We start from the raw sequence: 22,382 nt of genomic DNA on the forward strand, positions 1-22,382 counted from the left end.
CTGTGCTACAGAAGCACAGAGGTGTTCAGGAACAGGTTCCAAACCAGAACATGTTGTGCGTGATAATGGGACCATAGAAATAAACTGCTTTAGAGCCTGGAATGATTTAACAATGAGGTTACTTCCAGTAGCAAAAGCGACAGGGCTTTGCATGCCTGAGGGCAATACCATCAGGTCTTAGTTACCTGGGGCACAGAACCCCCACTCTGAAGTTAGATCCCTGAATGCTGCGTTGCCCTTGCTGGGAAGGACTCACAGCCTCTAGCACATACCTGAAGTCATTGGTCCCCATCTTCTAGTTTGAGGTACTGTGTGCAGTCATTTATTCTCTGAAGATGAACAACGTCAATCGTTTCAGAACACATTGGACATACATTTTCAGTCTGTAACATGCTGTTTTAAAAAGAGGGGTGACTGGTCAAACGATAATTGTAACATTTTTCAAAGGAAAAGCATCTCTGGCTGTAGTTTTTGGTGCACTTTATCATAGTTTTTGGTGCACTTTGAAGCGATGTTCTGCGAGTACACTGGATGAAACTACCAAGTAAGGAGGATTCCTTTTCCACCCCACCTCAACTGTTACATGTTTTTAGTACTAAATGAAACCGGTTGCTGCTACAATACAAGCAAACACTGGAATGCTGCAATAGAAAAAAAAAATCCCAACTTACTTCTTGAATTCTGAATGGAGGGCAGGAAAGTCGCAGTGTGGGCAGACTGTCCAGTCGTCCCGGACCATGTGCCGACCCTGCATGCAAAACCCAGCAGTGATTACTCTGCATGTGCTGTCCTGGTACACTGGGCATCGTGCTTTGTACCTGTTACTGCATTTCTGCGCAGTTCTCAAGGTCTTGAGGAATTCAAACCCCCAAACTGTACCGGTGTTACTGTAGTCTGATTACTGTGGAAAGTCTGTAACTAGAGGAGAGCTCTTAGGGGGAGGCAGTGTTTTCATTATCATTTGCATTCCTCTCTTCTGAAATCCCTTTAGTTGGACAGCTCTGGAGTGGGGCCTGTAGAGCTGTGTCTAGAGATGGACGTAAACCTGCTGGGATTTTTGTTTTGTGTACAACCTTCAGAAAAATGGGCCCAAAGCCACAGCTCCTGAGCCCCACAGGTCACATTCACTGCTGTGAAGTCTGTAAGCGTAGCGACTGCCTGGAACTCGCCTCTTTAAACGGAAATGATTTCCTCTGTTTGGGTAGGGTCTATGAATTTGCTTTGGATAGAAAATTCATATGTACAAGACCATAAAAAGAGCAGCACCTTGAACTATACTGCGAGATTTATGCTCTAATAAACAGGATACACAGCAGTAGCCTGTTTTGACACTGACTCATATTTGAAAATGCTGCTTTGCTAGTGATGTTACAAATACCTGTGATGTACATTGCCTACAACCAAGATGGAGCCTAAATAAATAATGTGAATATATACATTATATTTGGCTTATAAAGCTATATTTAAGACCTTTGGGTTTTTCCTTAAGATATTTCTAAAATATAAAGGTCGTCTTACTCTGCTAAGCCAATAGAATAAAAAATTAGATAATTGCTATTAATATTTTTTCATAAGACTCAATTCTTTAGTTTTAGTAAAGAATGTTAACTTCAGCACTTGATTCCTGCTCAAGTAAATTTTGATTTTTCTGTAATTCTAGTGTGACAAATTGAACCCAGTAAAAACACAGTATTAGTTATACAGTAGGTAACCTCAGTATAAAAATTCTGTGCTGATGCTGGTATCAGTGGGATGCATGGCTCATCCACAGGGAAATGTACCCCATCCATACTTTCTCAGTACACTCTAGAGTATCAAAACAACAAAATGAAACAAAAATATTAGAAATTCTCATTTCTGTCAGGATCAGTAAGTTAAGAAGTGGCTGAACCATTACTTTACGTAACCCTGGAAGGGCCTAAAAATGCTGTTACATTCTGGACATTCCCCAAAACAGACTTAAGGAGGTTGTTGTTGTTTTTCTTTTTTTAAAAATATTATTTGAAGCCTTGGCAGCCTGCAGTCTAGAGGAGGAGAGCTGTGCCCTCACTGTGCTGCTGTACATGGAAGAAGATGGAGGTTCCATCTCCGCTGTTACTGCTCTGAGCCCTGCAGACCCTGAGGAAAGGGCTAGGAAGGCACGGGCCAGGCACGGGCCCAGCAGCACAGTCCTGCCTGCACGCCCACCAGCTGCACTGAACACACGTGCTTGTGCTGGCTGCTCAGAGCAGTCCTGCTGCTGAAGTCTTCCAGAACCATCTTGTGATTTTACTGTCACTCTGAAGTGCCTGCAACTTGTACATGGCAACTACAGACACTCTATGGTAGTTGAAGAATGTCTGGGGTTTTTTTGTTGTTCTTTTAACAGCTAGGAAAAAACAACAACCGACAAAACCCTCTAGCTTGATTCTTCTAGCAAACCAAAGATGTTCAGATTGACTCGTTTTTTAGAAGGAAAGCAAGCTTTGTGCTCATTCACATGCTGCAGGAAGCAGGGCAGCCACTCACAGTTGCAATGCAGTACGGGAGACTGTTTTTACAGCTGGGACACAGGAGTTCGCACTCTGGGAGCTGGAATGCGCAATAGGGACAGGGTGTTGTTGGCTCCTCTGCCTCTGTTGTGTCTGGACGTCTAGAAGCAAGATACAAAGGTGAAGAAAAATCTCAAGCACTTTGTAAACCATCCTTGTTCAAGTTCAGTGTCGTCTGATACTTAGCAAGGGTTTCTCTTTGAGTTCCCTGTGTAGCTTCCAGGTGCTGTTTTATGTGCTACCAGATAATTCCTGTTAACGATCTCCCAAGCTTCATCACAATTACATACACTCAGAAATAGGCCATTTTCCATCTATCGTGTACCGATACAGCCCTTTAAAGCTGTAACGGCTCATACTACTTTGAAAGCTCTCAAGACTGAGAGTCTCCATGTATGGAATGTAGAGCTATGGTTTCTCTATTTCAGTGCTTTTCTGTAGCAGGAGTGACCACAAAGAACTGAAGTAACAAGACATAAAACTGGCATCCTGGTGGTACTCTGCATCTTGGAACTCTGCCTTTCGCAGGCTTATTTTCATCCAAGTGTCAGACAAAAGGATGGTCCTGATGCAGCCATCGCAGCACCTGTGCTGGACAGACTTTTTTTCAGATGTTCTTGTGTGACCTTAAGGTTTAATCTTCTATGGAACCTTTATGGCTGAAGAACTTAGATTCACTTCTAGCGTATTTCCCAATGAAGAGGATAAATCCTTTCTAATGTTTAGCCTAGAAACCTTGGAGACCCTTAGTTTTCTTGCTACTTTGTAGAAAGCTTGATTTCTCATTTTATTACCCTGGCAGGTATGCTTCCCTCACAATGGCCTGCTCTGTTGTCTCCATTTATGAAATGTGAGGTATGAATAAACATGATAGATAGATAAAAAATGGTTTTTAGCACTGATGTCCTGTTTAAGAAGCTTAGTGGAACTTTCTAGAAATGTTAACAAGCAGGTGTCAGGGAAGAACATTGCTTGATTTAAAAACAAATAATTAGAATAGGATAAACAGTTCTCACAGAGCCCATCTGCGGTAACCTACTGCTGTTCTGCATCCTCATAAAATATAAGGGAAAATAATGTGATGCCACAGCTTGTATATAATATTCAGACTGATATGAGCCAGAGCCAGCTTCACAGAATTCCAGAAGAATGTTGTGACAAGAAAATAAATACAAGGGTGTGGGGAAGCCAAAGAAAAAGTTGCCCTGTGTAAGATGATGGACTCTGACCTGCTATGGACTAGGAGCAGGATCTTGCAGTGCATGCTGCGAAACAAACATCAGAAAAACATCACTTGCTTTACAAACAGTGAAAGCAAACCAGGTAGGGTGGAACACAAGTCATTCTGCTACTACATAAATCCATGGGTTGCCCACATCTTAAATACAGCATGTTGTTCTGGTCCTGCCGCTTCCAAAAAGGTTGTGAAAGTCTTTCAGAGAAAGACTGTAAGGATCAGTATCTAGAAAAGAGTAGCTTTGTAAGCTGAGAATCTTCAGGTGCTGAAAAGATAGGACTGACAGAGAGGAAAAGGGAAAAAAAAGTCTATAAAATCATCAGTGACACAGAAAAGGTGAGAGGAAAACGATGAGGCATCACATGAAGCTAGCTAGGGATCAGTCTTGACACAATGGAACTTCTTGTCACAGGAGTCTTTTGTCACTAAAAGCGTACAAGGCTTCAAGCAGAGATAATGAGTAAGCTCACGGAGACTTAATAAACACCTAAACCACCCATATGGGTTCAGCAAGTCCCTGAACCTCAAAAATGAGGAAGCAACTCACTACCTATGCTTGCCCTGCTCTTAAATGCTCACCTATGCTGCCTCCTTTGGCATAAAACACTGGCTAGGAGTTGTCAAAACAGCACTTCGGATAAGGAAGAAAATGTTAAGAATTCATCCGTTTTATCGACCCTGACTTGGAGAAGCATACAGCTGGTGCTGGAGCAGCTCTCAGTTTGCATGAACATCCCTAACTGGAGAACAACTAACGCAGTGTGGCTGCACTTACAGCTGCGTGGGCAAGAGGGAAAATGTTCCTGCTGGTTAGGAAACATTTCACATGCACATCGGCTCTAAGGCTTAAAACATCCAAGGGAAGAGAAGAGCCTTTAATTCTCAGAGAAGGGGGAAGTGGTTCTTAGTCGTCCAAGTCTGAGACAGTGAAATGAGACGAAAACAGGAAAAAGCCTGGAGGCTTTATGAGCAGACAACATCACAAATAAAGCCTTGGCACTGAGGACATTTGAAAGTACAAGTTAACGGTGCTCACCTGACCATTGCTTCAATTTTCTTTTTGTATTTAAGATCTATTTTATTACGATACTCAGGTCTCATCAACATAGCAGCAAAACTGAAGGCTGAGTTCTTCAATCCTGCTCTATGACACTCGATCACGGCTGAAGTCAAAAGTGGCACAATGTCTGTAAGAGAATGAAACCATGATGTCAAATGCTTATTTACCACTATTAATGTTGAAAGTCTTTGAGCCAATATGGTTAACAAGGTACTGATGGAAAGTAGTGTCATTGTTCTCCTTCCTCGTGGTGCACCATTGCACAATTTCTGCTATTCCTGTAACCACAAAGAAAACAATGGTTTCACCTCTCGCTGCCTTGGATTCCCAAAGCTCAGCATGGCAGCAGCTTGTTCTGGTTACAAAACAGATCTGGTCTGCACTGTTGGTTTCTCCCAGATCTGGTCTGCACTCTTTAAAGTATACATTTTCCATGTGCTCAAAAAGTATTTTCAAAAGCAACCATCAGTTTCATTACAGACATTTCAATACGTTACACTTCACAGAACCCACCAGTTCATTACATATAATCCTAAGGCTTCACGAGCAGTTACGGTGGGTGAGGACAGACCAAGCTGCTGGTGAGGAACCTATCCCAGGGGCCGTGTATCAATGAGCTGTTCCTAGAGAACGGCAGAGCCTGCTGTGTATTTACACTCTGTCCTGCGCCCTACAGGCTCATAGCAGGAGGATGTACCTACCCGTGCAATGGCTAATGAATTGTCCTGTAGTGCACAGCATGCTCGTCCACACGGTCAGCACTTACGTGATGGGAACTTGCTGATGTTGTTGGCCACACGTATAAGCATACGTGCTCCCTTCATGTGATCACCACGCCTCACGTGAATCTGGAATGTAACAAACACATCAAATTAACCACAGCCTTTAGAGAGTAATTACTGCAGCCTGCTCTTGCCGTTCATCCTTCTGGATGCTGCACGCCCACAGCTCTTTCACGAAACTGAGCAGAGGTGCATCACGCACTAGAGAAAGGACCAGAGACTTCAGAGTGGCTCGTTCCCAGAACAGCTTTTCTGGCCTCCGTCCCACTGCCTGCCTGCTCTTGCCTCACTGCTGGCAGAGAGGCCAGAAGCTGGCTGTAAGCCAAATGGATATCCTGATGGGCTGTGGGTTAGTCACTGGAAATCATCTGAGCCCCCCTGCTTAACTCCATTTGCAGTGAAGCAGCAATCTGCTTATGAGTAATAATTAAGAGCAGTACTAGCAGCATAACATACTTCTAAGTATGAATGCAAAAGAAATCCAGGAAGCCAGGTGTGGGTTTTTAATTGTTTGGTATTTAAAAAGAGTGTGCTAATCAAAGAGGCAGAAACAACCACAAGGTATGTATTATCCTTGTTAGCGTGCACTTGGATTCCCTGACACAACTTACAGGACAAAGTAATTCATGTGTACAGAGCACCCACACGGACAGTTCGATAAATCAGGGAGAGAGCAATTTATGCATAAATCCAGTTTCTCAATTCATTACCTTCACTAAAATATAACTGTGGAGAATCATGAGGTTTGTAGCCATCTCAGAAGGAATTTTAATCTTCTGGGTCTTTAACTCTGAATACATACTGAAAAGAACATCATGTGCATTTCGGTAGTTTCCTTAAAAACAAACAACACTGAATAGTAAATTTATTTTTTCATAGCAATTTCTTCACTAATGACATATAGGGAAGCTGAACAGGTTGTTCTGTTGATTCTTTGTAATGCAACGGATCCTCCCTGTTTCTTTGGAAAGTCACAAGCAGTTGCTTATCACAGTATCCTGAACAGTATCAGTCAGGGAATTAAATAAGAAAAAAATGACACTTGGAGAAGTCATCTAAGCAGTAGCAAAATATATGTGGATGGCAATTTCATATAACGAAACTTTAGAAATGGAAGATGCTGTATCCAATACATCATTGCTTCCGCAATAAAGAGGAGAAAAGGTATTTTTAAAGCATTCAGAGATGTTTCCTCTTTTTGTTCTTCAGTGCCAGATGTGCAAAAGCTGTTGTTTAAATGTTCATTTAACATACTTTACTTTATCATTTGCTTTGCCAGCTCCTTGCTGCTCCAACCAAACAAACCCAAAACCTTTCAGATATAAATAAATTTGACTATTAATTCACTGGATTATACTGCTTCAAGGTTTCTATCAAGAACTGTTCTGAAACCACAGGATTTCATCAAATCATCACTGTAGCTGAAAACAACCAGTGCTCTAGTACAGTTAGTCCACTCTTGGCTAGTTGGTTGTTCTTGCTTTGTTTCAGGATTGGTTTGTTTTTTCATTATTAGAGTATAAGAAAATAATATTCACTGCAGGCATTGTAGGCATCTAAAGGAAATTTCAGACTCAGTTATTTCAGCAAACTTTTTCCTCCCTCTATTTCTCTATCAGCAAAAGGTTTTACTCTACAGAGCAATTTGTTATCTGTTGTTACACGCTATGATTGCATCAAACAGTGGGATTTGTGAGAGGCAGCTAAATATCACTGCAGAATTAATTGCTGGAAGACAACATTAACATCTGTTACTATGTCTCAGTGTAGCAGGAACATCTTAAAATCATGGGATTACATAAAAACTACTTAAAGGAAAACTGCACATAAAATGGCGCACCCGAAGGGAAACAACTGGTTTGACTTTTAAGGAAAGAATAAACTATGCTGGTGTAAACTTCAGAATCAAACTCATTGGAATCTGTAAGAAGAAGGGGACAATCTAAAACTGTGTCTCTGTGGAGGAAAGTTACTGCAAGTCTGGTGATTCCAATAAGGAAAATATTGAGATTATTACACTACTGCAGAACACATCCGTGCTATTAGGGAATATGGAATACAGTATGGATACTGCATTTTAGATAGATGTTTCCAGATCCAAAGAAGCTAGTAAATAATTAAGCCCTTGAGCCTTTACAATTTCCTGCTCACATGAACAGCACAAATGCAAGGACAAGTGCCGGGTCCTGCACTTGGGCAAAAACAACCCCCTGCAATGCTACAGGCTTGGGGAGGAGTGGCTGGAAAGCTGCCCAGTGGAAGAGGACCTGGGGGTGCTGGTCAACAGCTGAATATGAGCCAGCACATGAGCCCAGGTGGCCAAGGCGGCCAACAGCATCCTGGCTTGTATCAGCAATAGTGTGGCCAGCAGGAGCAGGGAAATGATTGTCTTCCTGTACTCAGCACTGGTGAGACCACACCTTGAGTACTGTGTCCAGTTTTGGGCCCCTCACTTCAGGAAGGACATTGAGGTGCTGGAGTGTGTCCGGAGAAGGACAATGACTCTGGTGAAAGGTCTAGAGCACAAATCATATGAGGAATGGCTGAAGGAACTGGGCTTGCTTAGTCTGGAGAAAAGGAGGCTCAGGGGAGACCTTGTTGCTTTCTACAAATACATGGCAGGAGGATGTAGCAAGGTGGGTGTTGGTCTCTTCTCCCCCAAGTCACAAGCAATAGGAGCAGAGGAAACACCCTCAAGTTGCACCAGAAGAGGTTAAGATTGGACATCAGGAAATATATACCCATATATAACCGAAAGGGTTGTAAAGCACTGGAACAGGCTGCCTGGGGAAGTAGTTGAGTCCCTTCACAGGGGGTATTTAAAAGATGTGTAGATGTGGTGCTTTGGGACATGGTTTAGTGGTGGACACAGCTGAGCTGGGTTAATGGTTGGACTCAATGATCTTAAAGGTCTTTTCCACCCTAAAAGACTCTATGACTATTCACTGCTATGATGAATCGGCTGGCCAAGGGCTTAAGCCCTTTTCCACTCCTTAGCCCAATGCTAAGGAGCGGTCCATAAATATTAATTTTCCTGGGCTGTTCCTGAGGCTGCTGTTTTCCTTTATAGATATTTTTCTTAAATGACTTAAAATTAAAAGCAAGCAGTATTATGGTAGGGCTGTTGCCATGGCTACAGAGAAGAGCAAATAATGGAGGTGATACCTATTTTGCTCCTAGCCCTGTCCCTTAATACTTTTTTCTATTTCTAACTTCAGCTACCTGCTACAGCGGAAAACAAGGCTTAAGTAAGCAGGTATCTGATCCTTCAACAGAAATCATCTCCTGTGCACATCTCCACTGAAAAAATCATGTGCGAAGACTGAAGGATCAGGATCCAAGTCAGAAGCCCATTGAGAAGCATTTAAGATCTGTGATACACAGAAAAGTAAAGTTGCAGGCTATCTTAATCACTGTGTTTGCTTGAATGTAATAAAGAATGCAGGTATTTTCCACCATTTTCTTTTTTTTTTTTTTCCAATATTTAATACACAGGTAGAAGTCCCAACTTTTCCACAGTAGCTACTTCAAATTCGAAATTAAACTTATAATAGAAAGAACTGATAAATGTCTTTTTAAAATATAATCCTATATAACAGGTACCCCAATAATGGTACCCTAAGCACTGCAGGGATGTAGTGTCGGAGATGCTGCCACATCAGAGAAAACAGACTTACCTGAACACTGCTCCTCCCTCGCAATTATTATAGCAGTCCTGGCAGCTTCTTTGTATTGCTTTAGTGCCATGTATAAGTGGAACAGGTACTTGGCATCCTTAATTAAATCATACAAAAGCAATTAATACTAACCAAACAGAAACTGCTACATTCCCTTTCTTTCCTTGCCCATCCCACCACCACATTTTTCAAAGACGGGGCACAAGCTGGCTTGTTTCATGAAGAGCTCTTCATACCAACATGCTTTAGCTATGCTACGCTCCCCTTCAAGTTTTGGCCATTAGTAAAGTCAGCTAAACCCCCACGCTGCGGACCCTGACTGAGGTGTGGCAGTGAGGTGCCAAGCTCTGTCCATATGGATGCAGAAAGCAGCACATCATTAGGCACGCAGAGAGCTGTACAGGTGGAAACCCAGCAGCTTCAGATGCGTTGGTATTTATGGTGTCAGAGAAGAAATCTCTCTAGAGACAGTTAAATTGTGCTACAAGTCTAGATGCAAACAGTCCTTAGCGTGGATACGGATGACAAAATCCGGCCATTAAAGAGTGTACAGTTCTCAGACCTGAGAGAAGACATCCAAGATAGCAACAGAAATAGAAAATTAAGGGGATAATCACACGTAACATTTGTAATTTGCCATACTATGTATTTTTGATATATCGCACGATTCAAGAATAGCAAACGTAGGAAAGTGTTCACCCAAGAAAAGGCAATCCAAGAGCAGGAAAATTGAGGTAATTTAAAACCAAAACTTTAAAAAAACAAGATGGCAGTAGTGAAGAAAACAAACATGAGTTCTATTTTTGTAAACTGTGCTCAAGTTTCTAGCTGACTAGTTAAAAAAACAAAAAGAAATCAACATGAGAAAAAAAAATTGGTCTTCCATGAGGATTGAGAGAAAATCCTCAAAACGGTAACTCCTAAAACTACAGCTAAAATGCAACATAAAATGACATTGCTTATGATAAGAAGGAACTATTAAGTGGGAAAAAACCAAACCTGGGCTAGAGTCACTATTGTACATCTTGAGCAGTGATTTCTAAATGGGATCAACAAAAAGTAAAATCTATACATTACATAATCTTTTAACTAGTAAATCAAGATTAAATTAAGCTGAAATACTGTATATAGTGGTATGGTTCAAACTTAAACACCAAAATCTGAAGAAAACCAAACCAAAGACCATGGTAGCTTTTTAACAGCTTAGCAAAGAAAAAAAACCCCAAAGAAATTAATTCTGCAATATTAGTAGTAAACCCAAACATTTACAATGTGTATTCTATCTTAAAATGGCATTAAAAAAATATTTTAAGTGAATTGCTTTATTCAGTATGTTGTTCTCTGGAATACTGTGTGGATTTTGTATGAAAGTCTCAAACACAGCAAAAAAGAGGAGAAATTCAAAGGAACAGAAATATGAAAGATATAAAGACATTTCCTAACAAAGAAGATGACTGCAAAGATAACTTGAGAGGCAAGGAAAAAAGTGCCAAAAAAATCACAGCAATAAAAGCAAGAGATGGAGAGATGGGGTGGCATACAGAAAGGAGAAAAAAAGAATTGGACTTGCCTTCACTCACAATATATGGAAAAAACATTAAATGACCGAAAATAATTACTTTTAAACTAATGATGGATGAGAATTTTAAGTAACGTGTGATCAAATGGTCGAACATCATAAGAACCATAATTTAACAATAATGAGATAGTTATCTGGATAATAAAGTAACCACAGCTACTTGTGTTAGTGATATTATTTATCCACTGCAAACTGCCTTAAAAATGAAAATTGCTATTCTCTGAGCAGGGCCGAACAAAAATTCTTATGAGTGGTAGGTTATGATGCAATGCTTTCCAACTTCTGACACCTCCTAACGGCTGTTGGTCATTAGATGGCCTTTACACTGATGATGGCAGAAGGCTGCACTTCTTCCCCACCCAGACTGCTGCTCCCTTTTCTCCTGCAGCAGTAGGAGAAGGATCCAAACACAGCAAACCAGTGATCTTATATGGTATTTACCATGTTCCCAAATATTTTTTACTTAAATGTTTAAATGACCTACATACAGCCATATGTAGAAAAAATATAAAAGCGGAAGAAATTTAAGAAAAACTAGTCTAAGGTTTTACTTTCATATTCTTATCTATAAAGTCATCCATTTTAAAAGCAAAAAAACGCAGGAAGGAATTTTCAATTGGCAACACATTTCCTGAGGTCTTTGAAAAACATTATTATTGCAATCTAACTGATCTTATTAAATAGCCATGATTTTAATTTAGTTTTGCTTTTTAAAACACATGTACTTAGAAAACGCCCACATAAAACAGCAGAACCTTGCTAGTTAGTGCCCCCTGAAAAATTGCAAAAGTACATGACCAATTAAGAACATTTACACTTAAAAGTTAACAAATACAACAGCTGACATAATAATGCATTTAAGAAATAGACAATAGTGTAGCAAAATTTGGGGATACAAAATAACTTTGATAATATGGTACTTCATTAAAATGCCACATAACTGTTGGCTGTGAAAGATTTAAAGCAATCAGGCTGCTGTGAGCAATGACGTGGTTTGAAGACCGGTGCTTCAAAGGGTTAGCAAGTTTCTGCTGCATGACTACTTTAAGTTCACTCTTACTTTCAGCTTTACAAAAATACTATCACAAAAAAGCTGCTATTCTCTAAAACCAGCCCCATTTGCTTGATAATTTCAAAACCAGTCTTGATAGCATAATAAGGATAAAGATGAATTCTTTTTAAAGTAGATTTTTAAAACAAATATGTATGATTTGATATAGTAAAATTTTGTTACTCACTGAGAGAGACTATGGCAGATTGGATTAAAGCATTCAGAAGAACAAGAGAGAGCTTTTAAACAAGGAAAAGAAAGCTCTACATTTAAGTTCAAAACAACATTAAATACGACAAATTACAGCATTCACAAAATTCCTAAGTCTTTTCTAAAACCCTTAGAATCTCTTCACTATGGAGATCACATTGTAGCTCACTTGCCTTATCCAGTCCTATGCGCTTCAACGGATACCTAGGCTGCTGCTCTTCGAGAAGAGACTCGATGCTACACTTTCTGTCCGCCCACCTTTCAGCATTAAGTATGAAATTAGTTTTGCCTACACTGATGCTGCACAGATTTGTCATCTAACGCTTCCAACAGCTTCGTTCTCTTCTGGTCTCTTGCAGCTGAATGTCTTTTGTTTCATGATTTTATTAATGTTGACATTTCAAATAAGAGATAGAGGTGGGAGGTTTTTTGGTTTTGGTTTTTTTTTTTAATTTTAGAAAAAAAAAGTTGGCTTGGCCATCAAATGTCTCTAAAGGTCTAAAATAGCAAAGCCTTAATCTCTAGGCATCACACAAAGAGGAAAAAGCCAGAATTTCTAATCTCCCCGAAGAATTATAAACCACAGCTGTAATATTAGGGAAGAAATAAACTTGCTACAACAAGGCCATGCCATCTCCATTGTTACCAAACCTTACTCCCCCTTAGTAAGGCAGAACTTACTCTTCCAAACATATCATTTTGCGCCTGACTGTATTCGCTGTGACTTTGTATGAGACCTTAAATTCCTTGACTAAGAGATTAATTGCAGACTGCAATGTCCACACCTAAGGTCTGGCTTTCACAACAGAAAAACACTTTTTTCATGTTCAAGCTCTGCTGTAACAGGCTGTAAAGCTTGAAGTGGCCCAGCCACTTAGTTCCATGAACTCAAGCCCAAGTAAGATTGAAGCTCTGTGGACATCAAAGCCAAAACCAGCCTGGGACGCCTGTTTTATTATAGCTCGAACTCAGAGAAACCACACAGCCCACCAGCAGTCACTCTGCAGAAGAACTGCTTGTCATCTTAACCTCAAATACTGCTGTTCTGTCCTGGAAAAAAAACAATCATACCAGTGGAATATGGTCAACGTCTACTTCTTGTATTGCGTATATAGCACAAATCTAATCTATGTTCTGCTTAGTTTGTGAACAATCCTCTTCGTTGATCACCAAACCCATGGCATTGGCAACATACAAAAATCTGTCAGCAAGTATCTTCCTTCTCCCAAATGTAAAAGAGACAAAAAGGTGAAATAGTCTACCAGCCTTCCAAAACCCTTTTATTACACCTAGTGAATCATTTGCTTCTAACAAAGGAGTGGAAAACACAGAAGAAAGGATAATGGTCCTGAGTTTTATTATCTTTCACATGACATTAAAAAAAGCTCATAGCACAGAGCACCTCTTATCTCACAAAGCACCTCCTAATATAGTATAAAAGAAAAAAATGTAAGGTTCTAAGGATCCAAAGAAGATTCTCTGTTACAATGATAAGTGAAAAAACTAAAATCAGTATCCACAGTACTTTACTCTCCTATTGTTAATCAAACTTCCACATTAGGAAGTTTGTCACCAAAAATCTTCAAATATGCTTCCCGGTTTTTAGAATTTTCTATCGTGAATTAAATATGCAATTTTATTCTCCAACACAGAACAGAAAGTCTGTGTTTTCAGCTTACAGAGTACAGTCTATATCTGCAGGTGAGACTGACTCTAAGAATAATCAAATCAAATTTTAAACAAAATCCTTCTACACAGTAAGAAATCCGAAAAGGATAGTTTTATCTTAAATGAGGTTTACCTGTCACATGGACATTCACATGAAGGCATTACATTTTCAAGTGATCTCAGTGGCATACTTTTGAGTTGCTTTGACCTAAGCTTGTTTTGAAAGCATGGTCATTGATCACTTCAGAAATGAATTTTGAATGGCAATTTTGAAAATCTGTCCATAATTTTTTATGTCTTACGTTGATATGTGAATACAGGAACTAAGGTAGCCTGATCACCTTTGGGATTTTTTCCTTTATCTCCTATTTACTACCTTACTTTTTACCACTACCACAGTAAGGCCAACTCCCCACACGGCAAGAAGAGATCAGTGCTGTACCTACTCTTGAGATACACATGTGCTGACTGTTCATTTGGGAAAGGCAACAGCCAACTGGCATGAACCAACAGCTACATTTCCTTCAGTATGGGTGTTAACTGAAATCTCCTCTGTACAACCTACCTGACTACCTGCTTTCATAAAGCCTGGAGAAAGACTAAGAGTTTCTTCCTTTCTTATCTTTCTAAAACTGAAGTTGCTGGGTGAATGACTCCCAGAGTGATAAGTCTTGCTCCCTAATGAAACCAAGCTAAAACACAACCTGTGCCTACCAAAAATTTTAGGACAAAATAAGTTCGAAAGATCTTTTAGCACAGCAGTGTGACACAATAGTAGTGATAAACATACAATACCTTGGGCATGCCATCACTCTCTCCCAAAAGATAGTCTATCAGCTGATTTGTTAGGGCTTCATCTTTTGCCCGTCCCACCTATTAAATAAAGACAGAAGAAATTGATATGAAGAAAAAGGAAAAACACATACTCATAAGGAAGCTTTCCATAAAAACACTTGAAACCAGACAGATTTAAAACATGGTTATTTTTAGTTCTGTGTGTTCAAACCAGATGATTATTTAGTTCAGCTTTGACATGCAGTAGTTCATGTTTATTTTCTAATGTGTTATGCCAGGGGATTATAACTAAATAGGTCTCTACCAGCATTAACCGTTCCTCTGCTTCGATGCTGGGAAGATATTTGAATCTAGGGACCAGGAGCTGAAGGCTGCTGCCACAAAGCTATGTGTATCAACCCAGCACAATTTATACCTTCAAATCTTCACTGCTGGTCACTAGAACAGAGCCAGCACTATGTGGCCAGTTGAAGAGACAGTCTCAAAAATACAGCTGAGATGTTGAGATTCCACAAGGATACACATGGTACAACAGCAGCAATAGTCTTTGGGCTGTTTCATAGCCTTTGGTTTATTCATTTAGGCCAAAACATCTAGAACCAGAGGAAAGCATTAAACACCTTAACCTTCAGTCTTACAAGCCCTGACAACTGCTCTGTGAGATGGAAGCCCTCAAGAGCAGCTGCGCTAGCTCCGAGCAGAGTCAGATCTACTGTTCGAGAGCCTGAGAAAACTACTGATACCTAACACGGTTTTCAAACGTGAGGGCTCTTCCACAGAACAGAGGCAGTCTGAGCATGGTTTGGATGACAGAAAGTCACAGTGGAGGCTTAGATGGAAGCTGGCAATGGGCAGGCTTAGGCAGGTTTCCAGCATGTACTGATTAGGAGGAAATCTCAAGAAACAGAGGAGGTTCACATGTACTGAAGTGCAGCATAAGCTGGAGACCTGATGACAACAGAATTTTGGACATCATGAGCAAAATACTAAGCAAAGATGGTTTCATCCCAAATGTCTTTTTTTAGGGATGGAAAGGACATTTTGAGCGATAATAAGGATGAAAATCATGAAATGATAGTAAGACTGATGTTGCAACTTGTTTTCCGTCTGGTAGTGGAAGCCGAGAGCAATGAGTAGGGAATATTGTCTGCCTTGACTCCAGAAGGGCCTTTGACACTGTCTCACAGAGAAGCAGATGAAGTATGGGTGGATGAGCAGTGAGGTGGACTGAAAACTGGCCAGATGTTCAGGCCCAGAGGGTTGTGATCAATAACTCAAAGTCTAGCTGAAGGCCAGTAACTAGCAGTGTAACCCAGGGGTCAATACTGAATCCAGTTTTATGTGGATGATGTGGCAGAGTGCACCCTTAGCAAGCTTGCTGATGATACAAAACTGGGATGAGGGGGCTGATACACCAGCAGGTCATGCTGCCATCTGAAGGGTCCTTGACAGGCTATAGAAATGGGCTGACAGGAACTTCATTGATTTCAAAAAAGGAAACAAAAAATCCTGCATCTGGACAGGAAAACTCTATGGGCCAGTACATGCTGGAGGCCACTCAGCTGGAAAGCAGCTTTTCAGAAAAGGACCTAGGGGTCAACAAGTTGAACATGAGTCACCAATCTGCCATGCAGCAAAGAAGGCTGGTATCCTGGGCTGCATTAGAAGTGCTGCCAGCAAGTAGAGGCAGGTGATTGTTCCCCTCTACTCCAGGAGAGGCCACACCTGGAGTACTGTGTCCAGTTCTAGGGTCTTCAGTACAAAAGGAGGACATACTGGAGAGTCCAGCAAAAGGACACTACGATGATGAAGGGCCTGGAGTATCTTTCATAAGGAAAGGCTGAGAGAGCTGGGATTGTTGAGGCTGGAGAAGAGAAGGCTTGGAGAGGGGATCTTGTCAATATATAAATACTTGAAGGAAGGGCACAAAGAGAAATGAGCCAGGCTCTCTCTAGTGGTGCCCAGTGACAGGACCAGAGGCAATGGGCACCAGCTGAAACACAGAAAAGGAACCACTTTTTCACTGCGAGGGTGACCAAGTATTGGCACAGGTTGCCCAAGGAATTTGTGGAATCTCCCTCCTTGAAGATATTCAAAAGCTGTGTGGGTATGGTCCTGGACAACTGGATTTAGGTGGCCCTTCCTGAGCAGGGGGAGTTGGATCAGAGACCTTCCGAGGTTCCTTCCAATCCCAATTATTTTGTGATTCTGTGACAGAGACCAAGAACAGATGCATATTGAACTAACTATAATGTGCAGACTGGAAAAATCAGCCAAACTGAAAAATCATGGATGGGTATCGCTAAAAAAGAAAATTTCCAACTTATCCGTCTCTGACACACAGCCACAAAAATTTGCACGAATTCGTAAACCCACCTTTGAAGACTGAAAACATGTCTTCCTCTGGTGTCAGCATTAACTTATTCTACTTTTTAAATGTTTGGATATCACCTTTACTGATATGGTTCTCCTTCTATTTGCAAGCTGTCCAAATGCATTCACTGATGCTAGGAAAATATCCAATAATGAAGATAAGCTTGAAAAGATGAACAATTTTTTGTTTTATCAAAGTTGCTTACTGTTTCAATTGCCATTTCTATAGCCGAGTTATCTTCAGTGCTTGGACTTTTCATAAAGTGCTTTAATGCCTAAAATGATACAGAAAAGTTAAAACTGAGATATGTGAAATTAACGTTTTCCTTACTTTATCGAATTATCTATCTCTGAATTTTGACAGACAAGTGGCACACTGAATGCTTATCTTGACTGTATTTTGCAGCCATAGGGATAACCACACACACTACAGAGGCAGCAGCTTCTCCTACAGACACTCCTGCAAGAAAGGAGCTGCTGTATAACTTCACGTAACTGTGAAAGAAAGATGTTCACAGCAATACAGTGATAAGAAATTAATGTGCCACTGGACACCCCCTACACCCCCAGCTGAAGCAGTGGTCACCTACAACGGCTATAATTTGCAAAAACCAGTAATTTTTTTTTGCATTTGTTCAGTATGCAAAAGTAAAACATTTAATAAGCATCACTTCACTGATTTGTAACTGATCAAAAGGAAATAATTGACATAATTCAATTGACATATTTCCTGTTCCTAAAAAAAGCTTTAAGTTAGGGCATGCTACAATATTAAAGTAATTAGTCAGCAAGCAAGTCTTCATTGGTCAAGCTAATAAATTCTGCTTCTGTGTTCATGATATTTAGAGATTCATTGATTTAATTGATCCACCTGAAGACTATATTGCTATGAAAAATTTATGTGCGCAGCAGTGGATAATTCATGGAAGACAATGTAAATAATTGTAAATATAAATAGTTTACCTTTTTTTCACACTTTTAAAAAATTTCAGTATGATATTTAAAAAAGATCAGTCATGAGTTAAGACAGCTGAAGTCTATGAACTTCCCTGATTTGAAAGTACTGTATTTTGAACAGTTTCTACGAATGTTTAGCTATCACTCTTTCATCCTTTAAAAACTGACCTGTCCATATTGACCACAGAGCAAGAAAAATTTTCCTGCTTGAAAATGCTTCTTTTCTCCTTCAAAATACAGTGCAATGCTCTGATAATCTTCATTGGTAGTACTTTCAGAACCTGCAACAGATAGACAGCAATGATAGCAGAGTATTTTATTAAGTAAGATAAAGGTGCTACTGAAGGAACAAATTCCTATTCAACTTTTTTTTCTACAGACATTCAAAAAAACCCCAAAGCCAGTTAGACTCAAGTTACGTCTTATACATTTTTGTCCTATTTAATCAGACTAAATGTCAGATGTTAGAAGCTAATCATGTAGTGAAAGAATTTCCATAGGTTTTACACCATAATGGGATTTCTGTTTTTTTTTAAACAGACAAAATAAAATGGCATAACTATGACTTACTAATGAATTTTTCTATTATGTCTTGGCAATCATAAAACAGAGCAAGTGATTACGAGATTATCACCTGCATTACTGTCACGTATTTTAAGAATACATGAGTATATCTGTATTGCACAGAGTGAGACTATGAGGACCAGCGTAACCATGGAGTAGCAGGGAATACTGCTTAATCTTCTATCTGAGACTCCATTTTACTGTACACATCCAAAACAAAGACAGCCGCTACTCCAAAGTTAGTTTTAAACCCTTTTTCCACCCAATTAGATTATAATTTTAGACAATCTATTTTAAAGAAGAGAGAAGGAAGAAAGCATAAGGAACAGCAGAACAATAGTGGCTACCTTGACAAGCAGCTGCAACAGTACAGGTGTTGCCAGTTTTTATGACCTTCATAATAAGAATACATCTTTTAAAAGGAAGATATTAAACTATGAGACAATTTGGGAGATACATATGTGGAACTGTTTCCACAAGGAATGGTGCCTGACACAGGCAAAAAGTATAAAATTTATTGCAAATTGAAAAGCTGGCCACTGACTGACTTGATGGCTTGAGGTAAAAGTCAGCTTCTCAGTAAGGCCTCTGTCTCACACTGAGACAAGAGGAAGCCATGAAGGGCCTTAAAGAGAAAAAAAGGGAAGACGAGTGACATACACATGTAAGAAAAGAGCAGGAACCATGAAAAAAAGGAAATGGGGACAAAAATCAGGAACTGTACCAGCAAAATTCTCGGTTTTGGAAAAATAGTACTATCTATATCAAAGTCAAAGAAAGGGATTCCTCAACGTATATAAGAAAGTAATCTAAACAAATCCTGCATCTTTATGGGTAATCAGAAAAAGCTCTAGCACAGGCAAGATTTCAAAACACCCAGACTGAAGAGCAAGTGGATACCTAAGATGAAAGCAAAGCCTAGCCTGTAGGCCTGAATTTAGACACATGGTGACTGGAAATGGAGGAGGCGGGGAAACCAAACTTTAGACCCCTTGTCTTACGATTTCAAATTGGTCTAAACCAATTAAAAGAACAGGAAAACATATTGCAAGCAAACTCTTAACGTGGAACACTCACTGATGATGTCAGCATAAATCTCCATCTTGTTGTGTTGTTGAGCTAATGTGAAAGCTTCATTATTGCACTTGGACATAACCAGGAATTGGATGGCAGAACTATAGTCACCAAGCTGCAGAAAGAATCTAATCAGAATGAACAAATTAATACCTTAGTACTAATTAGCATAATGTATATACCAAACTTTTTAGGAATATAGTATATTTTGTGGCAGACAAATATAATACATTTCTAGTTTATTTTACATCTAGATTATTTAAAATAAATTACTAGAATTAATTTAGTTAAATAATACTGTGTACGACTGCTACCTGGCCACCATCTTTGCTCCGTCGAGAGACTGTGTTTCTCTCACAATATTAACAGCCTTTTCAGGATTATTAAGGTGATCCAAATACAGTCGAATTACACTGTCCCATTGTTTTGCATGCTCATAGGCTATCACGGCTTCCTTGTACCTGAAAAATAATGGTTCCACATCAGTTTTTGTCACTTTCTAAATAACTCTTTACAACACAGTGTGAAAGAAATACACTGTATTTTATTTCCGAGAGGTTAGCCTGTGACACCTTCCTTTCAGTTTCCATGTAACAGCCTCGTTCTGCATTTACTATGGTTTTTTGTCTCCATTTCATTTTCTCTTGGGAGAATTAAAGGCAGAGACAACAGAAAAATTTCTACCACAAAACTATTCTTGAAATACTCTGCCAGCATCCCTTTTGGTACATGTTAAAAAGCAGTTAATCTGTTCTATCAGTTCTGTATGAAATCACTTTGGAGTGAGGGAAAAATCAAACAGACGATAACTAGTCGTACAATTTTAAAAATGAGACTTCTTTTCTATTCTGTAAAAAAGATCAAGAAATTTCTCATTCTCACACTACGCAATTGACACAGAGTATTTTCTAGTCTCATCAATGCAAACATTTAGCTTTGGTGCTATTTCATATTATAAAGTATCATTATTCTGAAACACATTTACTTACAGGTGAGGACTAGTAGAATATACATTCTGTGATTAAATATAACCAATTTTGGGCTTTTGTTTCAGCCAATAATCTCACATTATTAAGTATTTTGCAAACGCAGCCATTAAGATGTAACAGTACTTTGGTTCTAGAATGAAAAAATTTCTTTCATGATTGTTCCTCCTTTGAATGAACTTTAAAAATCGTGGCTAATGAGTTGTTAGAAACAAACTGATCTTCAATATTCTGCTAAGTGGAGTATTGCATGGGGAGCAGAACTTCAAAATCTTTAATGATTTTTGTTAAAAACACGTTAATGCTTAGACAGGAAAACAATCAATTAGAAACACATCTTCGATACTCCTGGAAAGTCCTTAGATTACGTTTAAAATCTTTACACAACATCTTCAGGTTAGATATTTCAGAACTCATTTTCACAAGGCTATTTTATGCAAAATTGAAAGTGTGTCTTTTTAATTTATTTTACAAAACGAATAATGTATAATAATAAGAAGAAAAATATTAATGTAATATTAACAACATGTTTTATTAAAAAAGATAAGCATTCCAACGCACCTGCCATCTGCTTCTTTGGCCTTTGCATACTGTAGGTGAATCTTTGAAGATGAAACGTGAGGAAGAAGTTCACCAACCTTTGCCCTAGAAAGACAAGATAATGGTAATTTAATAAGTTACCATAAATTTAACACCGAGAAAGAGGCTATAAAAGAAGTAACTGGACATGAGGTATAAGCTTTGAAGGCACTTTAATGTTTTCAAAAAGCTGCACTTTACAGATGCAATAACTGGAAATTACACACTGCACACAGTACAGGATCTATAAAAGCAAGCAAACTAAGCAGTGGGCCTTTCAAGACAAAGGATATGGAGACTGAAGAGAGGCTAACCTTAAATCTCGCCTCTCTGCCTAAAGATAGAGCACTTCCCAAATGGAACCTCCACCTGCTAAACAAAGCTTGTACCTCCCACCCGCCAAGTCCAGACTACCGTTATGTGCAAACTACCCTACTGAAGTTCTGATGCCAGACACTTCTATGATGGAATAAATTTTTCCTCAGTAAATTAATAAAACATTCCAACCTAACCTTTAGAGCACTTGTATGAAAGAGGAAGGGTCTTTCTGATCTCTGCTCCAATCAGTTCTTAATATTAGAAGTCCGTCAAATGTATTTAGGCAAGAATTAAGCACTTAAATCTCTCAGTAAATCGTACTTTTCCACTGTAAACTTGTCAATAATCAAATTAATTTAAAAAAATTTCAAAGTGTATTGAATATAATGCCAGTGATTTAGACTATCCATGATACAGACTCCACTTTAACCAGCAAATTAGAATAATTTCCACTTGTCCGAATATTCAGCCTCAGCTATGTATTTTATAACTGAAGAAATGTAATGAGCTAAACTGTAACTACACAAATAAAATCACTAAATGCATGTGCACACACACAAAGGTCTTGAAACTGCAAGTAACTTTAAACGTAACAAAAAAAAGGGAAGACCATCTTCCATTTACAGTAAGACTATATTTAAAACAACATGACCTGGGAGAACACTGTTCTTATTTAAGCTTGGAAGAGGGAACAATAAAATCAATGAAACATAATTAATGAGACATTTGTGCTATTCAGAGAATCACCTCTTTCCAAAGACCACCACAATAAGTCCTCTGAAATATAACACTTCCCTGAAACTGGTACTTACCAGTTTTTACACCGGATGTACACTGATGCTGCCTTGTCATAATATTGTCCCTTTTCATACAGCTGAGCAGCTTCTGAAAATTGCTACAGTATTAGAAATCATTAAAACATTATTTAAAAATTAAGATTA

General features: G+C 39.2%; 1 protein-coding gene across 1 annotated transcript in view; it reads right to left on the minus strand.

Moving 5' to 3' along the window:
• Positions 1 to 278: 278 nt before the first annotated feature.
• WDR19 (WD repeat domain 19) overlaps positions 279 to 22,382 on the minus strand; it is a gene marked incomplete at its 5' end in the record, with an annotated part of 44,409 nt that continues 22,305 nt past the window's right edge. The window contains 14 exons of the mRNA XM_010136724.1: positions 279 to 393; positions 672 to 748; positions 2,509 to 2,632; positions 4,805 to 4,955; positions 5,595 to 5,676; positions 6,321 to 6,445; positions 9,288 to 9,384; positions 14,591 to 14,668; positions 17,170 to 17,238; positions 18,089 to 18,201; positions 19,562 to 19,686; positions 19,873 to 20,019; positions 21,106 to 21,189; positions 22,254 to 22,336. Coding sequence (XP_010135026.1) covers positions 279 to 393; positions 672 to 748; positions 2,509 to 2,632; positions 4,805 to 4,955; positions 5,595 to 5,676; positions 6,321 to 6,445; positions 9,288 to 9,384; positions 14,591 to 14,668; positions 17,170 to 17,238; positions 18,089 to 18,201; positions 19,562 to 19,686; positions 19,873 to 20,019; positions 21,106 to 21,189; positions 22,254 to 22,336 — 1,470 coding nt within the window. The remainder of the gene's footprint in view (positions 394 to 671; positions 749 to 2,508; positions 2,633 to 4,804; positions 4,956 to 5,594; positions 5,677 to 6,320; positions 6,446 to 9,287; positions 9,385 to 14,590; positions 14,669 to 17,169; positions 17,239 to 18,088; positions 18,202 to 19,561; positions 19,687 to 19,872; positions 20,020 to 21,105; positions 21,190 to 22,253; positions 22,337 to 22,382) is intronic.

Source organism: Buceros rhinoceros, unplaced genomic scaffold (assembly GCF_000710305.1).
Source record: "Buceros rhinoceros silvestris isolate BGI_N320 unplaced genomic scaffold, ASM71030v1 scaffold10055, whole genome shotgun sequence".
In the NCBI taxonomy this organism is placed as follows: Eukaryota; Metazoa; Chordata; class Aves; order Bucerotiformes; family Bucerotidae; genus Buceros; species Buceros rhinoceros.